The sequence below is a fragment of the Doryrhamphus excisus genome, linkage group LG6 (genome assembly GCF_037039965.1).
Source record: "Doryrhamphus excisus strain RoL-2023G ecotype Guam linkage group LG6, RoL_Dexc_Guam_v1.1, whole genome shotgun sequence".
In the NCBI taxonomy this organism is placed as follows: domain Eukaryota; kingdom Metazoa; phylum Chordata; class Actinopteri; order Syngnathiformes; family Syngnathidae; genus Doryrhamphus; species Doryrhamphus excisus.
The window spans coordinates 19,447,885-19,474,796 of NC_136362.1; the positions used below are offsets into that span (position 1 = coordinate 19,447,885).

The 26,912-nt window shown below is 44.8% G+C and overlaps 1 protein-coding gene across 1 annotated transcript; it reads left to right on the plus strand.

Moving 5' to 3' along the window:
• Nucleotides 1-975: 975 nt before the first annotated feature.
• Nucleotides 976-26,352, plus strand: ptch2 (patched 2). The gene is made up of 23 exons (XM_058068403.2): nt 976-1,580; nt 2,328-2,520; nt 11,130-11,319; nt 11,411-11,480; nt 11,570-11,661; nt 14,054-14,162; nt 14,239-14,325; nt 14,400-14,521; nt 15,231-15,378; nt 16,220-16,351; nt 16,448-16,603; nt 16,688-16,780; nt 16,855-16,980; nt 17,729-18,107; nt 18,189-18,710; nt 19,230-19,372; nt 19,457-19,637; nt 19,733-20,013; nt 21,126-21,263; nt 21,696-21,838; nt 23,915-24,311; nt 24,390-24,890; nt 24,981-26,352. Exons 1-23 carry the CDS (start codon nt 1,431-1,433, stop codon nt 24,987-24,989), a joined length of 4,362 nt encoding a protein of 1,453 aa, XP_057924386.2. The 5' UTR covers nt 976-1,430; the 3' UTR covers nt 24,990-26,352.
• Nucleotides 26,353-26,912: the final 560 nt, after the last annotated feature.

Here is a 26,912-nt window from a genome sequence, read left to right on the forward strand (position 1 = left end):
TCTAATAATGCTTTGTTCATTTTAATCTGAAAAAAATAATTTGTCTACCCACCAACTATATGTGGTTTCTTAAGTTTTTATTATTTGGCGTTTTATTATTATTATAATATTTATTTATTACTGATTGATTGATTTTCTTTATTCTTGATTTGTTTATTTATTTTTCATCTTATTTTGTGCAGAAAAATAAAAATTAAGATATTTGAGAACAGTGGAATGTTTTATCAGAGCTTTTATTGTAGAAAATTGGAACCAAAGTGAAGTTTTTTTAAATTTTTTTGTTTTTTGTTTTTAATAATTGCGTTTTTTTTTTTTTGGAAAACCTGATGCGGCCCAGTCTCACCCAGACCCGACCTCCAGTGGCCCCCAAGTAAATTGAGTTTGAGACCCCTGCTTTAGAACCTTTTCCACACAGATCTCAATTAATCTCAGTTAACAGGGGGGTAGCAATTGCTTTTTTTCCCCACACAGGGCCATATAGGATTTTGTGTGTTTAGTCGTGTTGTTATTGACTAATATTTTAATATTTATTTATATTTATTTAATATTTTTTTCACACCACTGTAACTCACAACTGTACCAGACTTCAAAAGCAAGGAAAAAGAGGCCTAAATTACATCCTCACATTGAGTAAAAATTCAAATAAAAAAGAAGTCTGTGGAGGACCCCAGTGACTAGGTTTGACTTGCCCCCCCCTCCCAAATCACCAAACAGCCCCCCCACCAGTGTGTACGTTGCTATATGAGTATGTGTAACAAACAGGAGGGCTAATGCAGTCAGCAGGCGTGCATGTGTGCGTGTGCACGCTTTATTGAAAGAGTGCCTCTCTCTCTTTCTCTCACCCCCCTTCCCTTCCTCCCTCCTCCTCCTCCTTTCCCCTTCCCTCCCCTCTCCTCCCCTCCCCATGCAGCCTGGGTGGTCTCCCCCCTCCTCTCTTTCTCTCTGTCTCTCTCTCTGCACTTTGGTGAGCTGTTGCTTAGCAGCTAATAATAGGCGATGTTTGCAAAGTAATTTGCCTCTTCCTCGGCCAATGGGAGCCGCAGCACTTTTCCATCAAACCTCCCTTTTCAGCGTTCGCAGAGAGGCGATCTCATCCAAATGTTGCCGCTACGAGATCGGAGGTAGACGTGACGCGCGGACTACTACTACTACTACTACTACTACGACTTGTACTTGTACAACAACTACTACTATCCGAGACGCTGTTTGACAAACTCTGTGAACGAATGACGACTGAAGGATCGATACGGATTTGGGCGCATAATGTTGGGATGGAGTTTCGAGACTCGTTTGGCTCCAAGGACGACTAGAACACTTTCTTCCAACTTGTCCGCGCCGGATGCGCTCCTCTCCCATGTTGGATTATTGTCGTCGGCCTCTCTGAAATCGCACCCACTTTGTGTCGCTTCGTTTCCCAGCCTCTTCGGACCATGGCGTCGGATCGCGGGGTCCCAGGGGCCGCCGGCGTCTTTGGAGATTTACCCCCGAGTTACACGCGCTCCCAGCCGGCCACCAATCCTGACGTCCCGCGGAGACCCAGCTACTGCCACGCTGCGTTCGCACTTAAACACATCTCAAAGGTGATCACGAATGTGGATTTGTTTTCTTACAAAAGCTGCGTTTTTGTACATTTAAGAGGCGTCTTCATGTGTCTTTAGCTACCCGGAGTTGTGGCTCTGATACTGGGGGTCCCATAACCGGAATACCTTCAGAAAGTGTTCCAATTCCACGTGAATAAACACATTGTATGAGTGTTAGTTTGAACCAACACAACAGTGGTTAAGGCCTTCTTTAAAGCACATTTATTTAGATTCCCATGTAGTTGATTTCATAATGTCACATTGCATGTTTCCCTGCTTCAGCTGAGCTCTTGTTTGGAAATGCGGTGGGTCTTGTAAAGGAATTCACTCATTGAGTTTGATCTGACAAAGCATCTTTGGACCGCCCGGATGCTTGGATGTGTTTCAGCACCGCTGAGACGGGAAGACAAAAACTCAAGCGGTGACAGTTTGTAACCATTTAAAACACAATATGCACACCATGGATGTCGGCTTTATTGCATAGACATGTCCAAAAGTACACGGCTTCTTGTGTGTGTTTATTAATATGAAACACTTGTGGCTGTAAATTGAATCCATTCGGAGGTTTGATGTTGCTTCAACTGTGCATTCCAAATCTTCCTAATTGTGTTGCGTCATGGGAGATCCTGCCTCAGCTTTGGACCGGATTCAGGTGATAGAGTCTGGTCCTAAAGACAGCTCCTTTTGCTTATAATAACAAATAAAAACACCACAATGACACCTATTCCTAATATCTTGTACTCCTAGGGGAAAGCAGTAGGTCAGAAAGCTCCTCTGTGGATCCGGGCGAGATTCCAGGCCCTCCTGTTCTCTCTGGGATGCCATATCCAGAGGCACTGCGGGAAGGTGCTCTTTATCGGACTCTTAGTGTTCGGGGCGCTTTCAGTGGGACTCCGAGTGGCCGCCATCGAGACGGACATCGAGCAGCTATGGGTGGAAGGTGAGTCAGACGCCGCTGTGGTTCCTGATGCTGTAATTTGTGACGGGAATTGCGTTGCGTTGTGGAATAGCTGCTGTGCTTGAATAGTAGCTGATGATGCAGATTGTCAATGTACTGCAGTTTTTCTCTATAATATTTAGGCACAGATATTTGTAAAGGGGCGAGAGAAGCTCTGTGAATGTTCTGAACTCCTGTTTACATGCCATTGCAGGACAGTGGAACTGTGCTTGGTCATAGTAGTAGTAGATCAGCTTGTCTTCCTTAGACAGCACCCAAGTTTAGGAGGTTGTGTACACTCGTTCCTCAACTGCTTCATGGAATCAACTATCGATTTCTCAAGATCAATTATGATACCCATTTATGATATGATGTGTCTTTTATGTATGCCGTGTTTGGACAGTCCTCTGTGCGTGTTTTGGGTCAAAGTTATCTGCACGTTTTCAGGGGCAGAAGCAGCTTTATTTGGTTTTTCACACTGGCCAAATTCCTTTTAAACCCCCAGGCTTTCAGTGCCGGGGCTGATCCCTGCAGCAGATGGACTGTGTGAATGGTTAGCCATCTTTGAGAGGGGAAGGGAGGGGGCGCAAGGGGGGTGGATGGGTGGGCTCGGACCCCCCTCCCCACTCCCCTCTCCCTCCTCCTCCCGGGCTCCCTGTGTGGTCCCTAACTATTCTTGGATTCCATTCAACAAGAGGCAAGGCAGGCAGGCAGGCAGGCAGGCACCACCCCCCTAAACCACCTCCTCCTGGCTGCCTACCTCCTGCTCACAAGTAGAAAAAATATAAGTGAATGCAGCTGAAGTTTACCCACCTGTTTTGCATGCTCTAAAAGCGCCGCAGCAGTTGGTGAAGGTAAACAGACCCTATAGGGTTTTTTGGCCCACCATGTCACTGAAGGACGGGGCCAGACGGCTCCAGAGACGTTGTAGCAATTGTTTGTTTGCCGGAATTAGCCTTATTGTTAAATCAGGGTCGTATATGAATAAAAACAAACAGGTAACGCCTGCAATAACATGCAACAAGAGCATCTGCTGTTTCTCTTTTCTTTCAGTTCTCGACAGTGTAAAGATTCAGGATTACCTCTTGAGCTAATTGGCCGGGCCATCTTTTTAATAGAGATGTTTAGACGTTTGTGTGCCAGTTGTTTTGCTGCGGGACTCAAGGAAGGAAAAGAGGGGAGGTGGTGGGGTAGGGGGCTGTTTAAAAAGGGAAGGCTGTGCCTTTAAGAGGCCGTGGCCATGTTTCTAAAGTTTCTGCCTGCCTTGTTTCCACCAATAGCCCATTGACAAAGCTGCTAGGGCCTCAATGGAGAGTAAAGTGCTTGTGGAACAAGGAGAGGTTAGTTCTCGCTTTTCTCTCTCGCACACAAATTCAGGAAAACACTCGCACCAGTGCACAGAAAGCACAAGACAAAGAGCCGCTAATAAGACAGACGATATCATAGTGAGGGTTTCAACATAGTTTGGTGTCATTTGCCCCGATTTTTTATTTTCTATGACAAGTCACAGACTATAATCAGTAGAAATTCTTCTTGATTTTTAATTTTTTGTCACTGCATGGCTTTTATAGCATGACGTGACGCTCAAAGTGTCCTTTAAACATGTCAAATTGCTGACATTTTGTGCAATATCCTGTTAAATGTTTGTGAGATGACGTTTAAATGTTTAGATTACGAGAGCTGTCCTCACATCACTGATTGGCAAGTGTCATCTTTGTCACCTTATTGCGTACACAGCTTGTTTGTTTGTCTGCTTTGTGAGCGCCTGTGTTTACGTATCTACCTGTTGAACCACCAAGGCCCCTCCCTCCTTTATAGGAATCAAGGCTGAGCAGTTTTTAGAGTAGAATAAGGGTGTTGAGTCTGACGAGGGCTTTTGTCCATTTGTTAGAAAATACAACGTTTGCATACTGTAAACAATCATTATTCCCTCCTGCTTTCAAGTGTGAAAGTTGAGCTTGGCAACGTGTCACCCGGGCCAGTATTGTCCTTGAGAAGGAGGGGGTCGTAAAAGGAGATGCAGGAAGAGGAGAGTGATGGGAGTAGACACCATGGAGGGGGGGGATGGTTGGGACAGGAAGACTGGAAGCTTATGGCTCACTGACACTTTTTGCTTTGCCGTGTCTCGTTTTATCAGTGTGGTGAGGTGTTGCTTTTGTAAAATATATATATATAAAAAAACATCTGTGGAGGGGAAAAAAAAGAGAAATGGCCTCCGTGTTTCTGTAAACAAATGTTTCCTAGAGGAGTTGAGGTGAGCCGTGACAGACACGTTTAGTGATTCCAACTGTCCAAACATGAGCGCAGAGAGAGAAGGCCTACCAGGCGCACCACATGTCCCGTAAAGAGGACTCAGAGAGGAAAGGGGGAGAGCTAAAGACCGCAGCAATGTGCATACAGTAAACTAGCATAGCCACCTCGCATCCAAATGAGGTCTTTTGTGGACTTGATGAGAGAAATATTGGAAAAAAAACCTTTTGACTTTGCACAAAATCACCAAATACGCAAGTTTTTCAGTGTTTGGAGGGCTTTTCTCTCAACAAACCACAGCAGGTAAATGCTATAATTCATCAGAGCGCACACAGTGGCCCAGTTCAGACAGAGAAAGGGAGCTCTATGAGGCATTATTGGAGGTGAATAGTGCGCGCTGGTGCCCCAGCTAGATAAATAAACTCCCAGTGCTCAGGGCCCAGGACCTCACTGGTAGAGAGAACAAACAAGAGCAGAGTCAACCTGGGTCACCTCCAAATGTTTATTTCACCCCCCTTTTACACTCCATCCTTCAGTCCAAGTCATGCCTTGCTTTTCTCAGCACCCCCACCACCCCCACTCCCCAAAACACGCACACTCTGACCAGGACCACCCCTCAAATAAACATACAACGCACAACTCTAGCTACACGTTCATCCAACACTAGAAGGAGAAATTCATCATTGTACATTATATTATACATGATATATATGTACTATTGATTGGTCCTACCTTTTGATTGATTAGCAATTCATTGCTATTATCAAGGTAGGGATGTTCTGAACGCCTACTTCCATATGAGTGTTTATTACGCCATAGCTCAATGTCGTCACAGTGTTCTTGTTGACACTGAATCAAAAGCACCTCAGCTGGTTGCAGCAAAGAAGCGCCTCAATTGCCTCAAAACGCAATTAATCAACTCCTTCAGACAGAATTCTTAACGATCAATTCATTAATTATTACGTCCAGGTTGGCTCCAAGCCATGTACGCGGTGTAAAGCATGTTTTCTTCTGCTTCTTTATCTCTAGGTGTATGAGCCTGTCAAACTTAAATGGTGCTGTTGGGGAAAAAAGCTACAAAGCAACACAAAAAAGCGGCATAATGAAAATTCAATCAATATAGGGTGGCACCCTTTCTCTCCGTCCCTCAAGAGCCACCTTTGTCTTTGCCGTGCACAACATAAAGCGACACCAGTCACCTTTGCACCGCGTACACCTCTGTCGTATAAAACGTTGAAGAGCGATGTGGAGGGAGACTGGATGTTTTCTTGCCACTTGGAAGGAGGGGGTAAAAAAATAAAAAAAAGAAATGATTCCCGGGCTCAATAAATTCATTTCTGCTTTGAATGAGACCAGCAATGTGGAAAAATTTTGCCTTTCAGGCCGGGATGAATGTATGTTTCAACCACACATTAAGCAGTATTAGCGGTCAGTGGAGTGTCTAATGTGACTATTTTTCACAGTGGCCAACGCTGCCCACGATTAGCATAATTAGCAGAGGCAAGCCTATACATATGGAAATAGAAAGTGCCTAAATGCCAGCTCTGGCGGAAATTTATGTGTGGTGGCTAACACCGCTGGCACATCTGAATAGAATGTAAGTGAAACAGATTTTTTTATGTTACTTTCTACTGTTTCTATACTGTTTCTTTCTCACATCCGCATATTGATTTGATTCTCTCCCGCTATTATAATCCTTGCTAATTGATGAACATAACACAGAAGAAGACGAAAAAGCCCACACTGTGTCTCTATAGGTAAGATAGCTAAGTGCCAGCTTGTCTTTTTGCACCCCTCCCCAACACACCCCTTATCCAACCTCCCATTCCCACTCCCACAGTGGAGTCTGGCATTGTTTTACAGGCTGGGAACGTTTTGGTCCATTTGCTTTTTGTTGTGAGGAAAAGAGAGGAAAAATGTTGCGCTTTATTTTATTCTGCTGTTTGTTGGGAAACATCTGAAAGAAATGGAAGGCTTGACTGACAACAGGGTGGTGCTGTAGACATGCGGCGGCCCATCTGCTGTCGGGCAGACTGGGCCGGTCCCGCCTCTGGTGGGTCATTGAAACAGGAGTTCAGAACTTTCCAAGACAAATTATTCTTTCTCATTGCTCTTCCTGCTTTGAGTACGTAAGATAATGTAATACAGTTATGTTTATTACAAGCTAATGATAGCAATTTGGCATAGTTTAGCTACTCATGTTATCCATCATTCAATGTATAGATTATCATAACAACACAATGACTCCAGTTTGCAGGACAATTATGCAATTTGATTGATTTCATTTTTCTTATCCTATTTTTTGTTTTTATTTGGAGCCACATTTGGTCCACGTTGCCCATCCCTACTTGGAAGCATGGCTCTTAAGTAGCAGGTAAAAAAAAAAAAAAAAAAAGCCCACGTCACTTTCAGCCCTCCTCTTCTTCGGTCTTCCTCCAGAACAGCGTGGGGTCTTTCAGAGGCCCCCCCTAATCCAGCTAATCTACCACACTGAACTTTGAAGGTGGCCTGGCCTGACCTAGCACGGCCTGGAACTGGGACTAGTCCTGTACACCACTACCACCACAATACTATACAATAGTTTGCCTCATATACTGCATAGTTTTCTCAGCTACAGGGAAATGTGAGTGAGCGTTTTTCTCCAAGAGGAAGGGTCAGGAGGAGAGGAAATGACTGGTTGGAGTCCAGCATTTATACCAGACCACACACACACACACACACACACACACACATACGTATACAGTATATAAGCACACAGACGTTGATACAAACAATATGTCTGCACGACCTCAAGTCATGGAACCATGTCAGGGCTTGTTATATTTTTGCTGGCTCTTCACCTTCACTCCTTAAACGTGGAGAAACTAAGATCTTTAACGCCAGTGAAAGTATTATAGTTGTTATTTTAAGGCAATCTTTAATCACATTTACAACCATGGACTAACAGCTTTAGTCCTCAAATTGCCCCAGCCAGTAGTAAAATAACCATCCACTTGGGTGTTAAAACCCCAGCCCCCTCCCTCAAAGGTATTTTTTTTATACCCTCAAAGAAGAACTTTTTTTTTCCAGGAACTGTCTCTTTAAGGTTGCGGTCCACAGGCTGAGCGCAATGAGAGGCTGGGGGCACGATGGTGAAGAAAGACGAGAGGAAAAAGAGAGAAAAGAAAAAGACAAGTTGTCCTTCTGGGGGCAGAGCCGGGTGGTTTGTGAAGCTCAGTTGAGGTGTTTGAGGCCGGACCAGGGGTAGGAGGAACAGAGAAGAGGCGAGAAGTAGTGAGGGAGAGGGAGAGAGAGCGGGCCGGCAGCCTGGGTGGTCCAGATGGGAGGAACAGACACAAATAGCTATAATTTACTTCAGGAGGCCTGTAATTACAGAGCCTGAGTCTCTCTCTTCGAGCCACCCAGTTCCTGTTAGGATCAAAACCCCAAACGCTGTAGAGGTTAGCATATGAAATGTCAAAAAAGGTTTAACAGATGTCAACGAGGCGCAAGGACGGAAGAGGTTGCACTTTTGTCTTTTGGTGCTCTTGGACATAATAATCCATCAAACAGGATTTTGTGTGAAATTGTTTACTTTTCACGACGCCAAAAACAGGCTGTCAGCTCAATGTATTTGTGAGTTTAAGCTAACTCTTCTCCTCCTGAACTTCTGGATGACAATTTGTCAAAACATGCACCCCTACTGTGTTTGTCTATGCTATTATTTTTCTGACAAACACACACGCCTCTACTTTATTCATGAAACCATTATTATCATTACAATCATTTCTATGGACATTTATGTGTATTAACTCTATCAACAGGCTGCATTTGTAAATAAGAATTTGTTCTTAAATTGCTCGCCTGGGTAAATAAAGGTAAATAAATAAATCAACACCAGCTGCTTTTCCTCATCTGAACTACTTTGATACCCGTTTTTCCCCCTCCCAAAATCATGGGACACTAGTGCCATTTGCTTTGAAATTTCTCCCACAGGTCAATGCGCTCTACAAAACACCCACTGTACCTTTAGGGCAGGGGTCTCAAACTCAATTTACCTGGGGGCCACTGAAGCTAGGGTCTGGGCGAGGCTGGGCTGCATCAGGTTTTCTGAAATAACAAAGAAAAAAACGCATTTATTAAAAACAGAAAAATGAATAAACTTTGCTTTGGTTCCGATTTTCTACAAGAAAAGCTCTGATAAAACATTCCACTGTTCTCAAATATTTTCATTTTTATTTTTCTACACAAAATAAGATCAAGAATAAAGAAAATCAATCAATCAGTAATAAATAAATATAGTAATAATAAAACAGCAAATAATTAAAAATTAAGAAACCACATATAGTTGGTGGGTAGACAAATGATTTTTTTCAGATTAAAATGAACAAAGCATTATTAGAGCCCTGTAGACATGACAAAACACGACTATAGTCACATTTATACTCTTTTTATTTACAACATATTGCGCAACTGCAGGGTCTTGAGACACATGCTAACTCGCAAACTAGAGAGCTAGCGACCTAAACGGTAGCCTTCAAGTTATTTCCTTTAAACTTAAATAGCCAAAAACTTACCACTTCCACACGGATAGGGAGGATAACTATTAACAGTTATTTAACCTTTAACATGAACATTAATCAAACGTAATAATTTTTTCTGGGTACATGATACCATACAGCATCCATATCAAACTTGCGCGGGTCGCACTAACATTAAACTTTCATATCAAGGCGGGGGCCTCAAACTAGTGTCCTGCAGGCCACATTTGGCCCACGGGCTGTGTGTTTGAGACCCCTGCTTTAGGGTGTTTGGTCAAGTCATCACAAAATGTGGTTACACACCTATAGGAGACTGACCAACACATCTGTACAATTAGAGCAAGATTGGTTGAAAAACATGTCCGCCACCAAGCAAAACATGTCCATAAGTCATTGACCATTTGTGGAATAATTATCAAGGATATGCCTTCCACAACATATAGGGGCCACCACAAATGCCATTTACACTTAGGCATTTAAAAAAGGAGTTCAGAACGTTCAGAAAGCTTATCCATCCCCATTTAAGCCATTGAAACGTACATCACCCAGCAGATGATTTCCAGTGAAAACCACTAGAGCCAAATCGAGCCAAGAGGAAATGACCTTTTGCCGTCTAACGTCTATGTCAACATTCCGAGGAATGTCCATTTTAGGGATGACACCAGCGACTGCAAATAAACGAGGTGATGTGATATCCTCGGAGGCCTCGGTGTGCTGAAGGTAATTAAAGCCTTGAAAGTGCGGCAGGGAACTATTGGACGGCGTCTCCGAGGGGGCCACCCGAGCTCCAGCCTGATCTCACACTTTCATTGGCCTCCATGTTTGTTTTTTCTTTTCTCCCCATCAATTATAGGTCGCTTTTGGTTTTCAGGGAGTAGGGGGGGTGTGGTGGCACAGCTACAGAGTAGTATAGTAGACTATTGCAAGGCGTTAAGAGAGAGATGAGGTAAAGTCAGGATTGAGTGCAGAGTTGTGAAAGTGACTCAAAGAGTGACAAGAGTTGGAATTAAGGAGGAGCTACTTTTCCAAAGTTCCCCCTCCCCTCATCGGTATTGTCATGTAGCGGGACAGCGAGAGAGGGGGCAGACGGGCCCTCTTGTGATCCAGCGCGGCATGTTTCATGTCCACTTGGCACAGGCACAGATCCCCCCGGCTGGCAAACTCTTTTCAGGGCAACCTCCTGTAATTAGGAGGCTGGAGCGTATAGCACACAGCGCAACATTCCTCAAGACCTCTTTTCATCCCGCTCTTCATTGCTGTCTGTCTCCGACTCGCACCTTAATGTATTTACATGACTTTTCATTTGGACTTTACCTTCATTCACACTTTTCATCCTCAAGCTTCTGTGCATTGCAGCCTCACGGTTCAATTTGAACACGCGCTGAGTTAGCAAATATGGTCGCAGATGAAACGCGCACCTGGTAACTGCCACTGTATTCTTCTTCTTCTATGTGTGTCTTGGCATCTAAGCTCCCGTGCAGATTGGCGTCTCTGTCATCCGTAGTGGGTTGGTGAAGGGATGGATGCATCAGGGGACTTGTACTTTTTTTTTTTCCTTCAAACTAACAGGGCACATCTGTTTGACAGAAGGAGCCAATGAGAAGCTGTATTAGTCATTTCTTTTGGCCAGACGCTTGCTTGTGTGAAGTGCCTTCAAAACCAACACTAGTGAGGGCCAAGGGCGTTGGTCGATACATACATGTGTGTATGTGCCCGTGCGTGTGCAACTATATGAACGCACGTTGTTAAATGTGTAGCATTGATGGATGCCTGCACTGACAGACAAATATTTATTTAAACCATCCAGCTCAGTCATTCTTTTTCTTTTTTTTTTTTTTAAAGCTGGTAGCCGAGTGAGCCAGGAGCTTCACTACACCAGGGAGAAGCAAGGGGAGGAGTCCATATTTACCTCACAGATGCTCATCCAGACCCCCAAAGAAGAGGGCACCAATATTCTCACCCAGGAAGCTTTGTTGGTTCACATGGAAGCCGCCCTGTCTGCCAGCAAGGTCCAGGTGTCACTGTTTGGAAAGTAAGTCAAGAGCTTTGACATGCCAAGAATACATTTCTTGTGTTTTGTTTGATAAAAATAGTTGATTTGATTTAATTTTTTGCTCTTGTAGGTCGTGGGATCTCAACAAAATATGCTATAAATCTGGAGTCCCTATAATAGAAAATGTCATGATTGAAAGGGTAAGTGAAGTGAATTATTATTGTATTTTTTTAACTATATGAACATTTCCTCTTGATCTTACATGACATTTTCTCTTTCCTGCAACCAGATGATTGACAAGCTTTTCCCTTGTATGATAATCACTCCATTGGACTGTTTTTGGGAAGGGGCTAAACTGCAGGGAGGCTCTGCCTATTTACCGTAAGTCTTGGAATACTCACACCCATAACATTTATAATACTGTTTTATGGGGTCTGTTTGTAATAGACAGCTACTTCCTTCAATTACGGGAAAGCATCTTTCTTTATTTCCATGTTTACAGTAATGAGCCACATGACTGTGTAAACACCTGCTAGCCTTCCAAAGTTAGCTTGTAGCCTGAAAGCTAACACACAAGCATCTTTTTTTATCATATCTAGTTGTGAAATGTGTATTATTTTTTTGTCTTGTTGGTCCTCATTTCCTGTTCTTATTATAGTAGTCCTCATTTGACTCATTAAAAAAAATGTAACATTAATATTTAATGCGACAAAACCATGTGCCAAAGTTAGCTTGTAGCCTGAAAGCTAACACACAAGCATCTTTTTTTATCATATCTAGTTGTTAAATGTGTATTACTTTTTTATCTTGTTGGTCCTCATTTCCTGTTCTTATTATAGTAGTCCTCATTTGACTCTTTTTTTTTTCATTTAAACATAAATATTTAATGCGACAAAAGCATGTGCCAAAGTTAGCTTGTAGCCTGAAAGCTAACACACAAACATCTTTTTCATCATATCTAGTTGTTAAATGCGTATTACTCTTTTACCTCTTTGGTCCTCATTTCCTGTTTTTATTATAGTAGTCCTCATTTGACTCTTTTTTTTTATTTAAACATTTATACTTAAACCAACGGAAGCATGTGATGTTAGCCTGATGTAGCCTCAAAGCTAGCCTACCAAAGCTTTCATTTTTTAATCACAACAATAAAATGTTCTTTAACTTTAAATTCTTCATCTACGTGACATAACCTAGTGATGCGACTTTAACTACCATGTTAACTCATAGCTTAAAGCTAACATTTCAACACATTTTTGTTAGCAGTTAAATGTGCATTTCTTTGTAACGCTTTACTTCTCGGATAGTTTTACAGGCGGCATAACCAGGTGACGTTAACCAGCAAAAGCTTTTTTTGTCACATCATTGTAAAGGGTTTATTTCTCTGCCAAGTAAACAAAGAAACAAACTATGTTTAATGAATGCAGTGGGACAGCATCCAGTTTGACAGGAAATGGTAGTTAGATCGGTTTCCAGCTGTTCTTGATGACTTGCTGCCATGTTACACCCCTTTGGAGACACCATAGGAGGAGATTATTTTGTGCTGTATGGGTAACTTTTAACACTTGCTCGGTGGAAAGATACAGTCAAGCTTTCAGTGGTCCGTCAGTGGTTTCAGTGAGTGACAGCGGCGGTCGGTAATAGAGTTCTTTTAGGTCTCCGGGAGGGACTGAGCGGGAGGGGGGGTTCTGACAGGGAAATTCAAAAAGAGAAAGTAGAAAGAGGGAGATGGCTGCACTGGGTGGTTGGGTTGGTAGAGCAGAGGAGGGTGGGGAGGTGGCGGCGGTGGTGGTGGCAGGGCAGCCCTTTGGGTCAGACAATGGTAAGCATTCTTTCAGTTTACGAGTGAGTGTCCATCAGTGTAGGGGCCCTGGTGGAGGGACGGAGGGAGGGTGGGGGGTGCCCGGCTTTGTCAGCTCACGGCTAACACTCGCCATTCTCATGGTAATGCCCCTGGGCTCCCAGCTCCCAAGTTGTCCAACAAATAAAATGGGCAGCATTCAAACCTCAAGTCCCCGGAGAAAGACACAGAGAGGCAACAAGACGGTTAACAGTGAAGTCTGGGCGTATTTGGACTTTTTTTTTTTTTTTTTTACCCGCTTCTCCTCTTTTTGACACTGAGAAATTGAGTCTGTGAATAAGACTGCCAGAAGTGATATTTCAATTTAAAAGTACTCGGGACCCAAGCTTTCTTGGCAAATGTGTTTATGTTGTCATCAGGAACATTGTTACGTTGCAGGACACCCCCCCATTTCCTACTTGGCTTGTATGAAAGAGAGCCTTCCCACAGTGTCTTCCTTATTTATTTATCATGAGTTTTTGTTTTTAAGTAGCAGCCCCTGTTGTCCTTGTCCTCGCATCTGCTTCACTTCAGGGCTGGTTTTATAATGCACCAAAAAAGGAGGGTGAGAAAGGCAAAAAAAAAAAAGAAAAATAACCTATGAAAGAACAAAAGGGTCCAAACCTGGTTCAGCCAAGCAAAAAGATACATGTGGATTCTTCCTTTATATGCTCCTGAATTCAAACTTTACCTCTTACCTGCTACCCTTTCAAAAAGCTGGCCCCTTATCAAGATGTTTGGCAGGCAGAGGTAATTGTTATGACTCTGTGTATGGCACTGAGGAATGGAAGCCACCGTGCCTTCCCCCTTGAGCATTGTGGCAGTGTGAAATAGGATAATAAAGGCCATTTTATACTGTATCTGCCGCACTGAAAGACTCATAGATTTCTTTAAACAGAGTGCACAAAGCATGTTCATCAACTGGTTGCTCTGCAGGGGTATGCCGGACATCCAGTGGATGAATCTGGATCCAGTCAAGCTCATGGAGGAACTGAGTCAGTTCACTTCCCTGGAAGGATTTAAGGAGATGTTGGATAAAGCACAGGTGGGGTTCACTTATTGTTGTCCTGTACTGTATTTCCATCGTGTTTCGATGCATTTACTAACATGTACTTCTGTAGGTGGGCCACGCTTACATGAACAGGCCTTGTTTGGACCCATCAGATAGCGACTGCCCTCTTAGTGCACCCAACAAAGAACAAGGAGAGGTACACGTTCATGCAGTGTGTTTTCCACTTGCAATCAGAGGAAGATGGCTAAAATGTTTCATCTCTCCTTTTAGACTCCTGACATTGCCGGGCATCTCCAAGGCGGTTGTCACGGTTTTAGCCGGAAGTTCATGCACTGGCAGGAGGAGCTGATCCTGGGAGGACGTGTGAAAAATACCCAGGATGCTCTGATGAGGTAAGCTCCTGTTAGCGGTCTTATTTTAGCACAGTGGAGTGCAGGTGTAAGGGCGAGCAGCTGTCCATCAGTCTGTGAGCTGTGGAATCTGTGTAACCCCTAATAACCCAGAAGACACATGCTCGGAATGCCCCATACTCATAGGGATCGGTTTCCTGCATGACCCTGTTGCAGCATAGACCAATTAAAGATGACTTACAGCCACTGAAAAGTCTCCTGCCAGGCATTTGTAGTATAAGCGACTAAAGAAGAATTCACATTTTTCAGCAGCCAACTCTGTCAATAAGATGTTCTCCCTCTTTTTCCCTCTACCCCTACTGGCTTGAACTGCATTTAAAAAGCCATGAAACTACAATTGCAGTGACCGCATTGGGTCAGAGCCCAGATTGCGACCCACACGGGCCCTAACACAGCTTAGAATGAAAGAGGATTCCCAGTCACACTTAACACTCAGATGTGATTTACGATAATTTCGAGCAACGCACTTCTGCCGAGAAACCCTTTTTGGGCATCTGGGATCACATCCCAGAAAACCAGACGGACTAGATAACAGTAACACCTGCTTTTTTAGAAGCTCTTGTAAGCTTTGGGGACAATACTGACAGATGAGCTCAAGTCTACACACACACACACACACACAGGAAAAGCTGTCTCAGATGTGTGCTAAATTTAATGTATTTGTGTGTGTGTTTTTTTTTTTCTTCTGCAGCGCTGAGGCTCTCCAAACCATGTTCCTGTTGATGAGCCCTAAGCAGCTGTATGAGCACTTTAAAGATGACTATGAGATCCACGACATCAACTGGAATGAAGAAAAGGCTACAGCCATCCTGGAGTCATGGCAAAGGAAGTTTGTGGAGGTATGGAGATGCGCTACTACTCATTGCTACTCAGAAAATTGCTTCATTATAGCACTGGTGAACCCATCAAAGCATATCATAGCAATCACAATTCACATAATAAAGACATACTTTCATGCTATTATTATTACTACACACACTCGCTTGTGTTGGAATTCCATCAGCTTTTTTGTAAGCAAATCGCACACTATTGTGTGTGTGTGTGTGGCGCAGGCCAATCGTCTCCCTCTGTCAGAGCCCTCGTTATGGGAACAAGCTGTTGCTGTGATAGCTGACACCCACCACTGTGGGGCAAAGCAGAGAGGGTCACTGGGAAGGAGGCGGGGTGTATGACGTTTGGGGAAAAAGCACAGTGACGATGTGGACAACATCCAAACACTTCCAAACCAGAATAAAACATAAGCAATAAATGGGGTTGAGATGTTGCAAAGGAAGCACATAAAGCTGCGTGGTGCGTTCATGGCCGCCTCCACAGTCATGTGATCCCATTCCTTTCACCTTTGACACTACAACCTCTGGCATCTGTGCTCATTACTCCTCGGTTGTCATACATACACACACTAGCACATGTGAAAACACACACGCACACTATCATGTTCTCTTTCAAAGAGATTTTTTTTCTGCTTAAATACGGTGGCGTTGAAAGGGACATGCAAGCACTGGTGATACTGGACTCTTTCATGTTAAATAAACATAGGATTGTTTGTCTCCGTCTGCAACATAAAGAGTTTTGACAGTGTGCAGAATCCGACCCAGTCTTATGTGGCTAACAGCATGCTGAACATGAGATTTGGAAGTACTTTGCAGGGCTTGTGGTGATTTATCGGCGTTTATCCCTCAGGTGGTCCACCAGAGTATTCCGTCAAACTCCAGCCAGTCAATTCACGCCTTCTCCACCACCACCCTCAACGACATAATGAAGTCCTTCTCCGATGTCAGTGTCCTACGGGTAGCTGGAGGGTACCTGCTTATGGTGAGCGTAGCATTTGATTTGTTCATCAATTATGACTAGTAAGACTTTTCCATTGCATGGATTACTGAAGATTTGACACACGTGTTCTCTCTCCAGCTGGCCTACGCCTGTGTAACCATGCTGAGGTGGGATTGCGCCAAGTCCCAAGGGGCCGTGGGGCTGGCCGGCGTGCTGCTGGTAGCCTTGTCGGTAGCTGCGGGACTGGGTCTGTGTTCCTTGCTGGGACTCTCCTTCAATGCTGCAACCACTCAGGTATCATTGTATTTTACAGCAAATTTAAAAGGCTGCATTTTAATGTTGAGGACTTTCTCTGACCCTTTGTGCTTCTCAACCCAGGTGCTTCCCTTCCTGGCACTTGGAATTGGTGTGGATGACATGTTTCTTTTGGCTCACTCCTTCACAGAGGCTGGGAGTAACATTCCCTTTAAGGTACCTTCCTTTCCTCATCCCATCCCTTTTTTCCTCCTCTGTCCTTTCCTCTAAGTTGTGCTTGTCTCTCCCAGGAGCGAACTGGAGATTGTTTGCGTCGCACGGGCACCAGCGTGGCTCTGACTTCCATCAACAACATGATTGCCTTTTTCATGGCTGCACTCGTGCCCATCCCAGCCCTGCGAGCTTTCTCCTTGCAGGTATTTAGTTTTTTAACACACACCATTGTGCGCTCACACACACACACATGTAAACACAGTTGAGACGCCCTGCGGCTCCTTTGAAAATGGAAGGGGTAACTTAGTAGAAGTGACATTTATTCAGAGCAGGAAAAGTCCTTTGTTCCCGAGTCTTTATGGCTGGTGCACCAACAACAGAGCCAATCTTTTTTTCTTTTTTCAAAAATGTGTGCATGTCTGTATGTGCGTGCAATGTGGAAGAATCCGAGCAAGGCAATGAGGAGACAGAGAGAGAGAACTTGGATCCGTATATCACTCGGCCGTCAAGGCGGTTTGCTCTGATCTGTGACGAACTCTGGGTGGTCTGCAACACACAAATACACACTCATGGTAATACACACAGTGCAAACCGCAGCCAGTCAGAACGTCAGCTTCAGGGGCTACAGCGAGGCCTGCTGAAGGCTGATGACTTGCAACCTATATGTGCTGTATATGTTACCCCCCCACCCCCATCCCCTCCCCCCAGCTTCTTTCTGTCTCTCTTTCTAATATTTCTGGCATTGTTATGTCTCTCCCTGCCTGGACTGCTTAGTGTTCCCGGACTATTATTTAGAGTAAAGTATTACTTTCCTCTCAGGACTGTGGTCGGAGATGCTGGAAAAAAAAAAAACAACCTTACTCCCTCCAGCTCCAGGGTGTCTATAATTTCACAAATTCCCAATCTCATTTTGTTTATCTCCTTCCTTTCTGTGGTTAATTCTCCCTGCAGGCAGCCATTGTGGTGGTGTTTAACTTTGCCATGGTGCTGCTCATCTTCCCCGCCATCCTCAGTTTGGACCTCCACCGGCGTGAGGACAAGCGTTTGGATGTTCTGTGTTGCCTGTACAGCCCCTGCGCCGACCGCGTAATCCACCTCTCTCCCCACGAGTTGTCGGACACCGCCGAGCAGCCCCATGCAACACCCACGCACACCCATCAGTACACGACAGGTTCTACCATCACCACCAGTACACAAATCACCACCACAGTGCAGGCATTCACTCAGTGCGATGCAGCCGGGCAGCACATCGTCACCATCCTGCCGCCAACCTCTCAGATCTCCACCAGCCCTACTTCCATCATTGTGTGCCCCACCTCCCAATCACAAGGTAAAGGATTCTAAACAGCAGTGTAGAACAATATGACTTTTTATGGAGTTGTAACACTCTTATTTTATGTTACCCCTGTAGCGATCACACCCACAGCCAACACCCCTGTTCAGGATCCCTACGGCTCCCAGCTCTTCACACCTACCTCCAGCTCCACACGGGACCTTCTAGCCCAGGTGGAGGACTCCAAATTGGGAAAGAAGTGTGTTCCACTGCCATTCCTCCACTGGAACTTGTCCCACTTTGCCAGGGAGAAATACGCTCCACTGCTGCTCAAGCCCAAGAGTAAAGCCATTGTGGTCATTCTCTTCCTGGGCCTCCTGGGACTCAGCCTGTACGGGACCACCATGGTGCACGATGGGCTCTATTTGACTGACATTGTGCCACGTGACACCAAGGAGTACGACTTCATCGATGCCCAATTCAAATATTTCTCCTTCTACAACATGTACCTGGTGACTATGGACGGATTTGATTACGCTCGCTCACAGCGTCTTCTGATTCAGCTACACAACACCTTCAACTCTGTTAGATACGTGGTCAGAGACAGTGACAACAGACTGCCCCGCATGTGGCTGCACTACTTCCAGGACTGGCTTCGAGGTATGTGTAATGTTTTTTTTGTCAAGTGAGTCAGGGAATAGAGTGATAGTGATGTCAGTAGAAGAGGGGGGTGTTGGAGTTTTTTCAGGTGTGCCTTAGTAAAGCCCGCGAGTGAATGAATGACTGTTGCAGTGTGTGGGGGGTTGGTTTGATGTGCGAAGGGTGAGTGAAAGTTCAGTCGTGCTGTTTACGCCCATCCACCTGGGTTCAGGGGTGGAGCAGCAGACAGATTGGGCTGGGGTCAAAGGTTATCTTTTGCATGTGTGTCTATGCATGTGCGTGTGTGTGTCCTCAGGCTAGGACATGTCAGAGGCCCAGTCAGGAGGAAGTAATAGCTAACAAGTCAATCAAAGCCAGCTGCACAAAACGAGACAGAAAAGGAAACTTGATATTTCACATTTTTCACTCACACACACACACACACACACACACACATCAAGGCTGCTCTTATAGTTTCACTTAAGCAGAAATTAAATGATAAATGACAAGCACGGTAATCTTTTCTTGTCTCTTTTGCAGGTCTTCAGGCCGCTTTTGATTCAGACTGGCTGACGGGGAAGATTACATCAGATAGCTATCGAAATGGCACAGAGGACGGCGCTCTGGCATACAAGCTCCTCATCCAAACCGGCTCCAAGAAAGAACCCTTCAACTACAGCCAGGTAAGAGAAGATGTCCACCTGCGTTGCCGTGTCAACGTGTCTCTTTGCCGTCTGTTCTAACATCGCCTCAATGATGCCTTGTAGCTGACTTCTCGTCGGCTGGTGGATGCAGAGGGTCTCATCCCCCCTGAGGTGTTCTACATTTATCTAACGGTTTGGGTTAGTAATGATCCTCTGGGCTACGCTGCCTCGCAGGCTAACTTCTACCCCCATCCCCGAGAGTGGATTCACGACAAATACGACACCACAGGAGAAAATCTGCGCAGTAAGTCTCAACAACTCTACTCTAATCTCTCACAGTTTCATTCTTCATTTAAAAAAAAGTCCCTCATATGCCACTTTTTTCTTTATCTTTGGCAGTTCCAGCCGCAGAGCCCCTGGAGTTTGCTCAGTTTCCCTTCTACCTTAATGGTCTCAGGCAAGCCAGTGACTTTGTGGAAGCCATCGAGAGTGTGCGGGCCATTTGTGATGAGTTCAGCCGCAAGGGCGTGCTAAACTACCCCAATGGATACCCCTTCTTATTCTGGGAGCAGTACATAGGCCTCAGACACTGGTTCCTGCTGTCAATCAGCGTGGTGTTGGCATGCACCTTCCTGGTGTGCGCCCTCCTCCTGCTCAACCCGTGGACTGCTGGCATAATTGTGAGTCACCTCTTCGTTATCGTCATTTTCCGTCTTTGCAGAGTTATGCAATATTTTCCACCTCATCCTACCTCAACAACATCATTAGCCCCTTTCCTCCTCTTGTCTTCCTCTCACTTTCTTCTCAACCGCTCATCACAGCTCAATAACGTAGTCCAACGGGGGGCCCCTTTTTCTCTGTGGAGGGCCGGTGCGCACACACATACGGGAACCTTTGTCATTCTAATGTAGGCAGGGCTGGCCTTAGAAAAAGGAATGCAAAGAAGCAAGAAAGACTTTGCCCTCCCAAAGCCTCTACCTCCAACTCCATCACTGCTTTTGTCAGAGGGAGAGTGAGAGGCTTGGGGACAGGACGGATCTGCCCAGTCGTGACCTTGGCCTGCTCGACCCATCCATCAGGGCGATGTGTGAGCCAGAAAAAGAGACGGTCTGAGTGTGGAGTCGTTAGAAAACGTTTCACACACAAGCTGGTGCCCACACACACACACACACCCCAAATGCATGTCCACAGCCTTCTGAGGGGTGGGCTGAAGTGAAGCACAACAACAGTTGCAGCTTCAGCTGGAATGTGTTTAATTGGAAGTACCGCTCCCCAGCAGCAGTGATTAAATTGACTATAGTCAGACACACACACACACATATGCATGTGTAGTTTCCGTGCATCCGCCCGCCTGCAGCAGCTTTCAGCCAGCCTGTATGTGGTCGAGCTATAAAACGACTTTTATCATTTTGCAATTTACTGGGATGAAAAGCTCTCAGGAGCTAGCCTCTCATCAAGTAACTTTGCACTAGCACAACTTAATTTGTAGTAACATAAATGCCAAGCTGGGCTATGTGTCACTAGCAGACAGATAAACATGAACGCCGCTATTGTGTCATTCAGTGTCAATCAATACAAGCACCTCTGAGGAGGAGGAGGTGAAATGCATGGTGGGATGGAGAAGTGCTAGCCCAAGGCTGAGTAATTTGATGCCACACGGCTGAGAACCCGAGGTCAAAGATTGTGTGGGGTGAAAAGGCAAAAGAGCTCAGCTCACTTTTAATCTTCACGTGGTCTTTACTTCCATTCTTTTATATTCATTCTCAGCAACCACCATTTTTTGTGTGTTTAGGTGTTTATCCTGGCTATGATGACAGTGGAGCTGTTCGGCATCATGGGTTTGATCGGCATCAAGCTCAGCGCCATCCCCGTGGTCATCCTCATCGCCTCGGTGGGAATTGGAGTGGAGTTCACTGTTCACATTGCACTGGTGAGTTGGCACAAGAAGGAGGGAAAGACGGAAATTAAGCGCCTTCAGGGAAGGGCATATTAATCCATTCTTTGATGTGGTTTATTAAGTCATGGGGGCAAAATTGAGTGCACAACTTGGCTGTAACCAACAGAGGCGCTGTTCATTCAGTCTCAAGTACTGTACATCCGTTATGGTTAGTATTATTCTGCTTAATGCAACAGAACATTTTTTATTCCATTAAATTCAATTGGTGTATCAAGAAAGGCATTCCTACCTCAAACCTGTACCATCTTGTAGCATTAGACATGGCCACCCCCAACTAAAACAAATCCAGGAATTCTACAAAGTGCCAAGCCTCGCCACCACAAGCGCAAGTTTTGTGCGATCGGCAAGATTTCCAACTCATTTCTCTTCTCCACCTTTCCCCCCCACCCCCTCCTTTTGCGGCAGGGCTTCCTGACAGCCATTGGCAGCAGAAACACGCGCTCGGCCGTGGCTCTGGAGCACATGTTTGCCCCGGTGGTTGACGGCGCCATTTCCACGCTGTTGGGCGTTCTCATGCTGGCGGGGTCTGAGTTTGACTTCATCATGAGGTGAGACACAGTGTGTGTATCGACTTCTCTGTATGTGCGTTTGACGCCGTCCATATGCCACCTCCTGTGGATGCTGTGTTTTGGTTTAGCACCATTAGTGTGTGTGTGTGTGTGTGTGTGTGTGTGAGGCCAGTTGTCTAGCTTCACTGCAGGATGGTTGATGGAGCCTTGTGGGAGGTCAGAGTTGCATACAGGTGGAAATGTTATACCCCTATTTATACACACACACACACACACACACACAGTAACAAACATGCACCTGGTTCTGTCACTCCGGACACACACACACACACACGCATCCGTCTCTCCAACCTCAGAACACACAACAAATGGGGAAAACATCAAGGGTGTGTAGCAGCTGCTCGTAAACATGGAAGTGTTCTCCTACCCACTGGGTGGTGTCTCTCTCGCTCTCTCTCTCTGACACACACGGGAATCTGTTAAAATTCCTATCATCTGTTTGGCCCCTGTATTGGGTGCCATTGTAAAAAAAAAAAAAATTAGGCTAAATTTGAAGCTGGTCAGGCAGTTTGATGGTGGGTGGGCCACCAGCAGACATGGATGTCCTGTGTTTGTGTGCCTGGATTGTGCGTGTGCTCGCTTTTTACCACTGTTTCATGGTCAGAGTGGAAAAAAAGGCAAATAGCTCAATGTTTTTCAGCTGAATGCGGTCTCGGGCCCAGAACCCGAAACCACAGCCTTGAGCTCACAGACTGCAGCAGGCCTCCGTGACATAAAAAGCACAGTTTGTCTGCAGAAATGAAGACAGTAGAAGACGAGGGTGGCTTTCGTGCACCCATGTGGAGGGTAATAGGTGTGCATTTGTAGCATTGTTTGCTTTTCCGTTTAGTGAGAAGAATGGAGGTGAGAAAGGGACACGCCGAGGGGTCTCGGTATCTCTGTTGGAGGTCCTGCGATTGGAGCAGGCCAAGGCTGGCTAGCTGCGGAGTAGCATAAATACGCTGCAGTAAACATCTCCTAGTCTTGTAATGCACTGAATAAACAGCACGCCTAATTCAGCGCAATTCAGCGTGTATACACACACAAGGGGAAATTCACAAATGTGCACATGTGTAAATAACGCTGCCCTCGTTCTCACATACAACTCCCCAGACCCCAACAGCGAATGGAAAAGATTAAAGTTTATATAAACAACAGAATTCCGAAGAGCGAGACGCCGTTGGAGGTCTCACTCTGCCCTTGTGTTCTGAAGACTGTGGGTGTAGTTTTGGGGCCCGAGCGAGCAAAATGGCACAATGCCCAATTGTGATTTCAGCGCCTGCATGTCAGCTTCAGTTTGAATATGTGCGTAGCTTCAAAGCAAGCGAAATAAGTTCAGCTTAAAGTGCTGCTTGGAATCTGAGGGAAAGGATGAGGAAAAGTGTCATATAAGTCCATGAACTCTTTCCGAGTTAAGTCGTAATAATGTTTGTTTCCGGAGCTAATATCCCTGTCCTTGTTGTCTTCATTCCAACCCTCTTTCATTATTTATATTCGCCCCTTTCTTCTTCTTCTTTTTTTACCTCTTTTTAGCATCTCACTGTCTCTCTCGCTCTGCTTTCTGTTAGTGTTTAAGTGGAGTCCTCTAATTTTCTCGGCAGCGCTTTCTTGTGGCGTGCCTCCACGGCTAGTTTTGCTGAGACGCACGCAACGCAGTGAGTAGAAAACAAGAGCGAGGACGGAAGCATCAAAGTATGTTTTGGTTGGGGCAAGCAAGAATCAGATTTGCCCCCACTTCTTGTGTCTTTTGATACACAAACACCACGTTTGACTCGACTTCCTCTTCTCAGGCTGCTAAGCTTTTTACATGACGGAGCATGAGTGGAGACATTTTGGAAAAAGTCTGGAGGTCTGGCTTTAGTTCTCTGTTGGAACATTGTGTGTGGAGTTTAGATGTTCCTCCTATATCCCCAAAATGTTAGGCTTTTTGGAGACTCAAATTGTTGATGGGTGTGAATATTTGTCAATATGTGCCCTTTGATTGATTGGTGACCAGTCCAGGGCGTACCTGCCTCTCGCCCAAATGAGGACAAGCATAGATAGCTCCTTAACGTTCCTCATCTCTTCTATCCTCAGGTATTTCTTTGCCGTGCTGGCTATCCTCACACTTCTGGGAATGCTCAATGGCCTGGTTCTGCTCCCGGTGCTCCTCTCCATGCTGGGCCCCCCAGCTGAAGTCAGCCCGGTCGACAATGGCAACCGCCTTCCCACGCCTTCTCCCGAGCCGCCGCTCCCTCCACCGATGGCTCACCACGGTTACTTCGCAGACCACCACAACCCCCGTTCTGCTCGCCAACAGGCCTTCTCCACTGAGATGTCCGATTCGGAATATTACTCGGAGATGACCAGCACGTCTGGGATCGGCGAGGAAGATTACAAGTACTGCGATCGCAGCTCGTACACCGTGCCGCCACCTGCCACCTCTCACATTCTTCTGGAAGCCAGCAAGAACCCCAGCTTCCCTAAACTCACGGTGAGCATGACAAAACACTGATTTTGCCTATTTTGTTATTTTACTGAGCTGAAATTAATTGTTGTATTTTTGTGCCAGGTGGTGAGGCCACTGAGGGACAACACAACAGGAGCCAGGATAGAACCATCAACTGAATCCTTGCACAATGCTCCATCACCTTTGAGCTCGCAGCAGGTGACATGCTGGGATGGACCCAAGCAGCCGGGACAACACTTACCCGGCGACAGAGCTCACGCACCTGGGCGGACTTCTCAAAGCGGCCCCAGGTTGCAGAGTGGGAGCAGGGGGCCTCAGCCAAACAGGACTAAAGGGCCCGCTGGCTTTAGCAACTCCTCTGGGGGACCCGTTACCATGGTGACGGCCACAGCCTCCGTAACTGTTGCCGTGCATCCGACCTTGCCCGGAGCGGCGTACCAAGGCTACATGCATGAAGGTTTTGACACAGACACGGAGTCAGACTGCTATGAGGCCACTAAGAGGACTTGTGGGGACAAAAGGAACTTTTCCTCATCCAAGAGAGACTCTTTAGAGCTCCAGGACATGGAATCGCCGCAGGATCATACGACACACCAGCACAAGGTGAGATGGTCTGTTTGGGTTCTACCCGCAATGCACACAGGTTATGCCTCCAGAACCAAACCTAATACTTCCTTTTTTTCTCTGCCACAGGCGTGTTGAGGATCCAGACGGCCAAACAGTGCTAGTCGCTCTCCTTCACTGTTCTGGAAACTGTACATAAGACGCCACATAGGATTTATTTGAAGGAGAATATTATGTAAATCTATGAGTATATATTTTAATACTAAAAACAAGAGGGAAGCTATTTAAAAGAGTACTGTGTAACTTTGGGTATACTCGTGTAAAAGTATTTTGTGTGGGGGGTGGTTGACTTTAGTTTGCCCCTCTATAGTGTATAGAAAGTGTTATATGTAAAAAGTGTCCACACAAAGTGAGATCCTATTAAGATATTTGGCTATTGAACATACATGGTCAGTGTTGTATTTCTATTTGTACTACAATTTTGTTTTTTTGCTGCTACACAAAGTCATTTTATGTGATTTGCCTTAAAAAAAATGCAGTAGCCCCTCTTCCTCCCCCTTAAAGCTACATACACACATTTTGCCTGCACAATAATGTACTGTGAGATCTAGCCGATTCTTATCAACGTGCCTTTAGCAGTAGAAGTTCTCTCTTCCTCACTTTTGGTGAATTTCCATCATCATTGTCAGTATCATCCAGTGTTCTTTGCAGTTTAATTTACTTGAAGGTGTCATTTTTTTTGTTCGCATGAGGAATTATAAGGGAGTCTTTTGTTTGTATTTTTATGGAATTAACGATAAGCTATTATTTGCTCTTTTTTCACTTCATTTGCGATACATTCTTCTCCAGAAGTGGTCTCATCACTGCCAGTTTAATATCCAGGGAATATTTTGTTTTCCGTTTTTTTTTTGTTTTTTTTTTCTATTTTATTATATTTTTTAAGTGGCAGCTTTGGTTTTTGGTGTAAAATTGAGTAGCAACTTGAAAAATTGAACAGATTCATCACAAATAACTACCCTTGGCAGTTTACTCCAGCCAGGAGGAGGTTGAGGGGAAGCTTATGCATTGTTTGTAGTTTGTTTTAAGATTTAAAAATGTTAATGTCATGCCATATAAATTATTTATATTAAAATTTTATTTTTGTAGTTTGTACAGATGTTAGTATTTAGACTGAAGTTCTATTTTTAAAGAGTAAATATATATTATATATAAATAAATATCTATTTGTTGCTGAGTTTGATTTGTGTTTGCATTTAGGAGGGAGGGGAAGTCATTATGTTGTTTTTATTTGTTTTTTTTAGTTTAGTTGGAGGAGCATGAAGGTGTGTAGGATTGTGTCACTTTTACCTTCTTGGCCCATCTTGTCATTTCTTTTTTAATGTCCATGTCTAAAACACTGTGACTTCTGAAAACTATGCTCAAGAACCCCCCTCCCTCACTTTGTGTGACCGCTATGTTCTCTCACCTGCTATAGAAAATTAACTAACAAAATAAATTGAATGAGAAAAAACATTCCTTAAGTCTGAAGCCAACCAATTCTTTACTGTGTGTGTGTGTTTTGCCTTTATGGAGTGTGTGCACAAATATATTCATACATTACAGCAACAATAATGTGGTTCTATATAAAAACACTAACTTTGCATGGCATCACCTGTGCATACATTCCATAACATGGCCTTTTATGGAACTTTTGGACCGGCTTGGTTGGTTAAAAAAAATGCACTTTATCACTCAAATCGGATTTTAAACATTTCAAGCTCTTCCCTAGGCCTTGAAAAACAAAATCACACACAGACATACCATGTGTTTATGTACACATATTCCATCCTTTCCCTTACACATACGTCAACATACGCACATGCATACAAATAAAGGCAATGTGTTTATGCACTATAAAAGCAGTTGAGACATGCACACACACACAGAGTAGGCCCACCTGTGTAGATGAAAGGTAGAGCCTGTAAATTCCTTCTCACACACAACAGCGACGCATTTGTCTGCATCTGATACCTTCATCTTTTTAAGTTGCTGTCATGGCACATACAGCGCTCCAACAAACCA

What these genes read in the sequence shown, in the direction of transcription:
- ptch2 (XM_058068403.2), top strand. Translation starts at nt 1,431, where the DNA reads ATGGCGTCGGATCGCGGGGTCCCAGGGGCCGCCGGCGTCTTTGGAGAT. An exon ending in TCAATGCTGCAACCACTCAG is followed by an intron (nt 16,604 to 16,687) that starts GTATCATTGTAT and finishes TTCTCAACCCAG; the next exon opens with GTGCTTCCCTTCCTGGCACT. An exon ending in TCACTGTTCACATTGCACTG is followed by an intron (nt 21,264 to 21,695) that starts GTGAGTTGGCAC and finishes CTTTTGCGGCAG; the next exon opens with GGCTTCCTGACAGCCATTGG.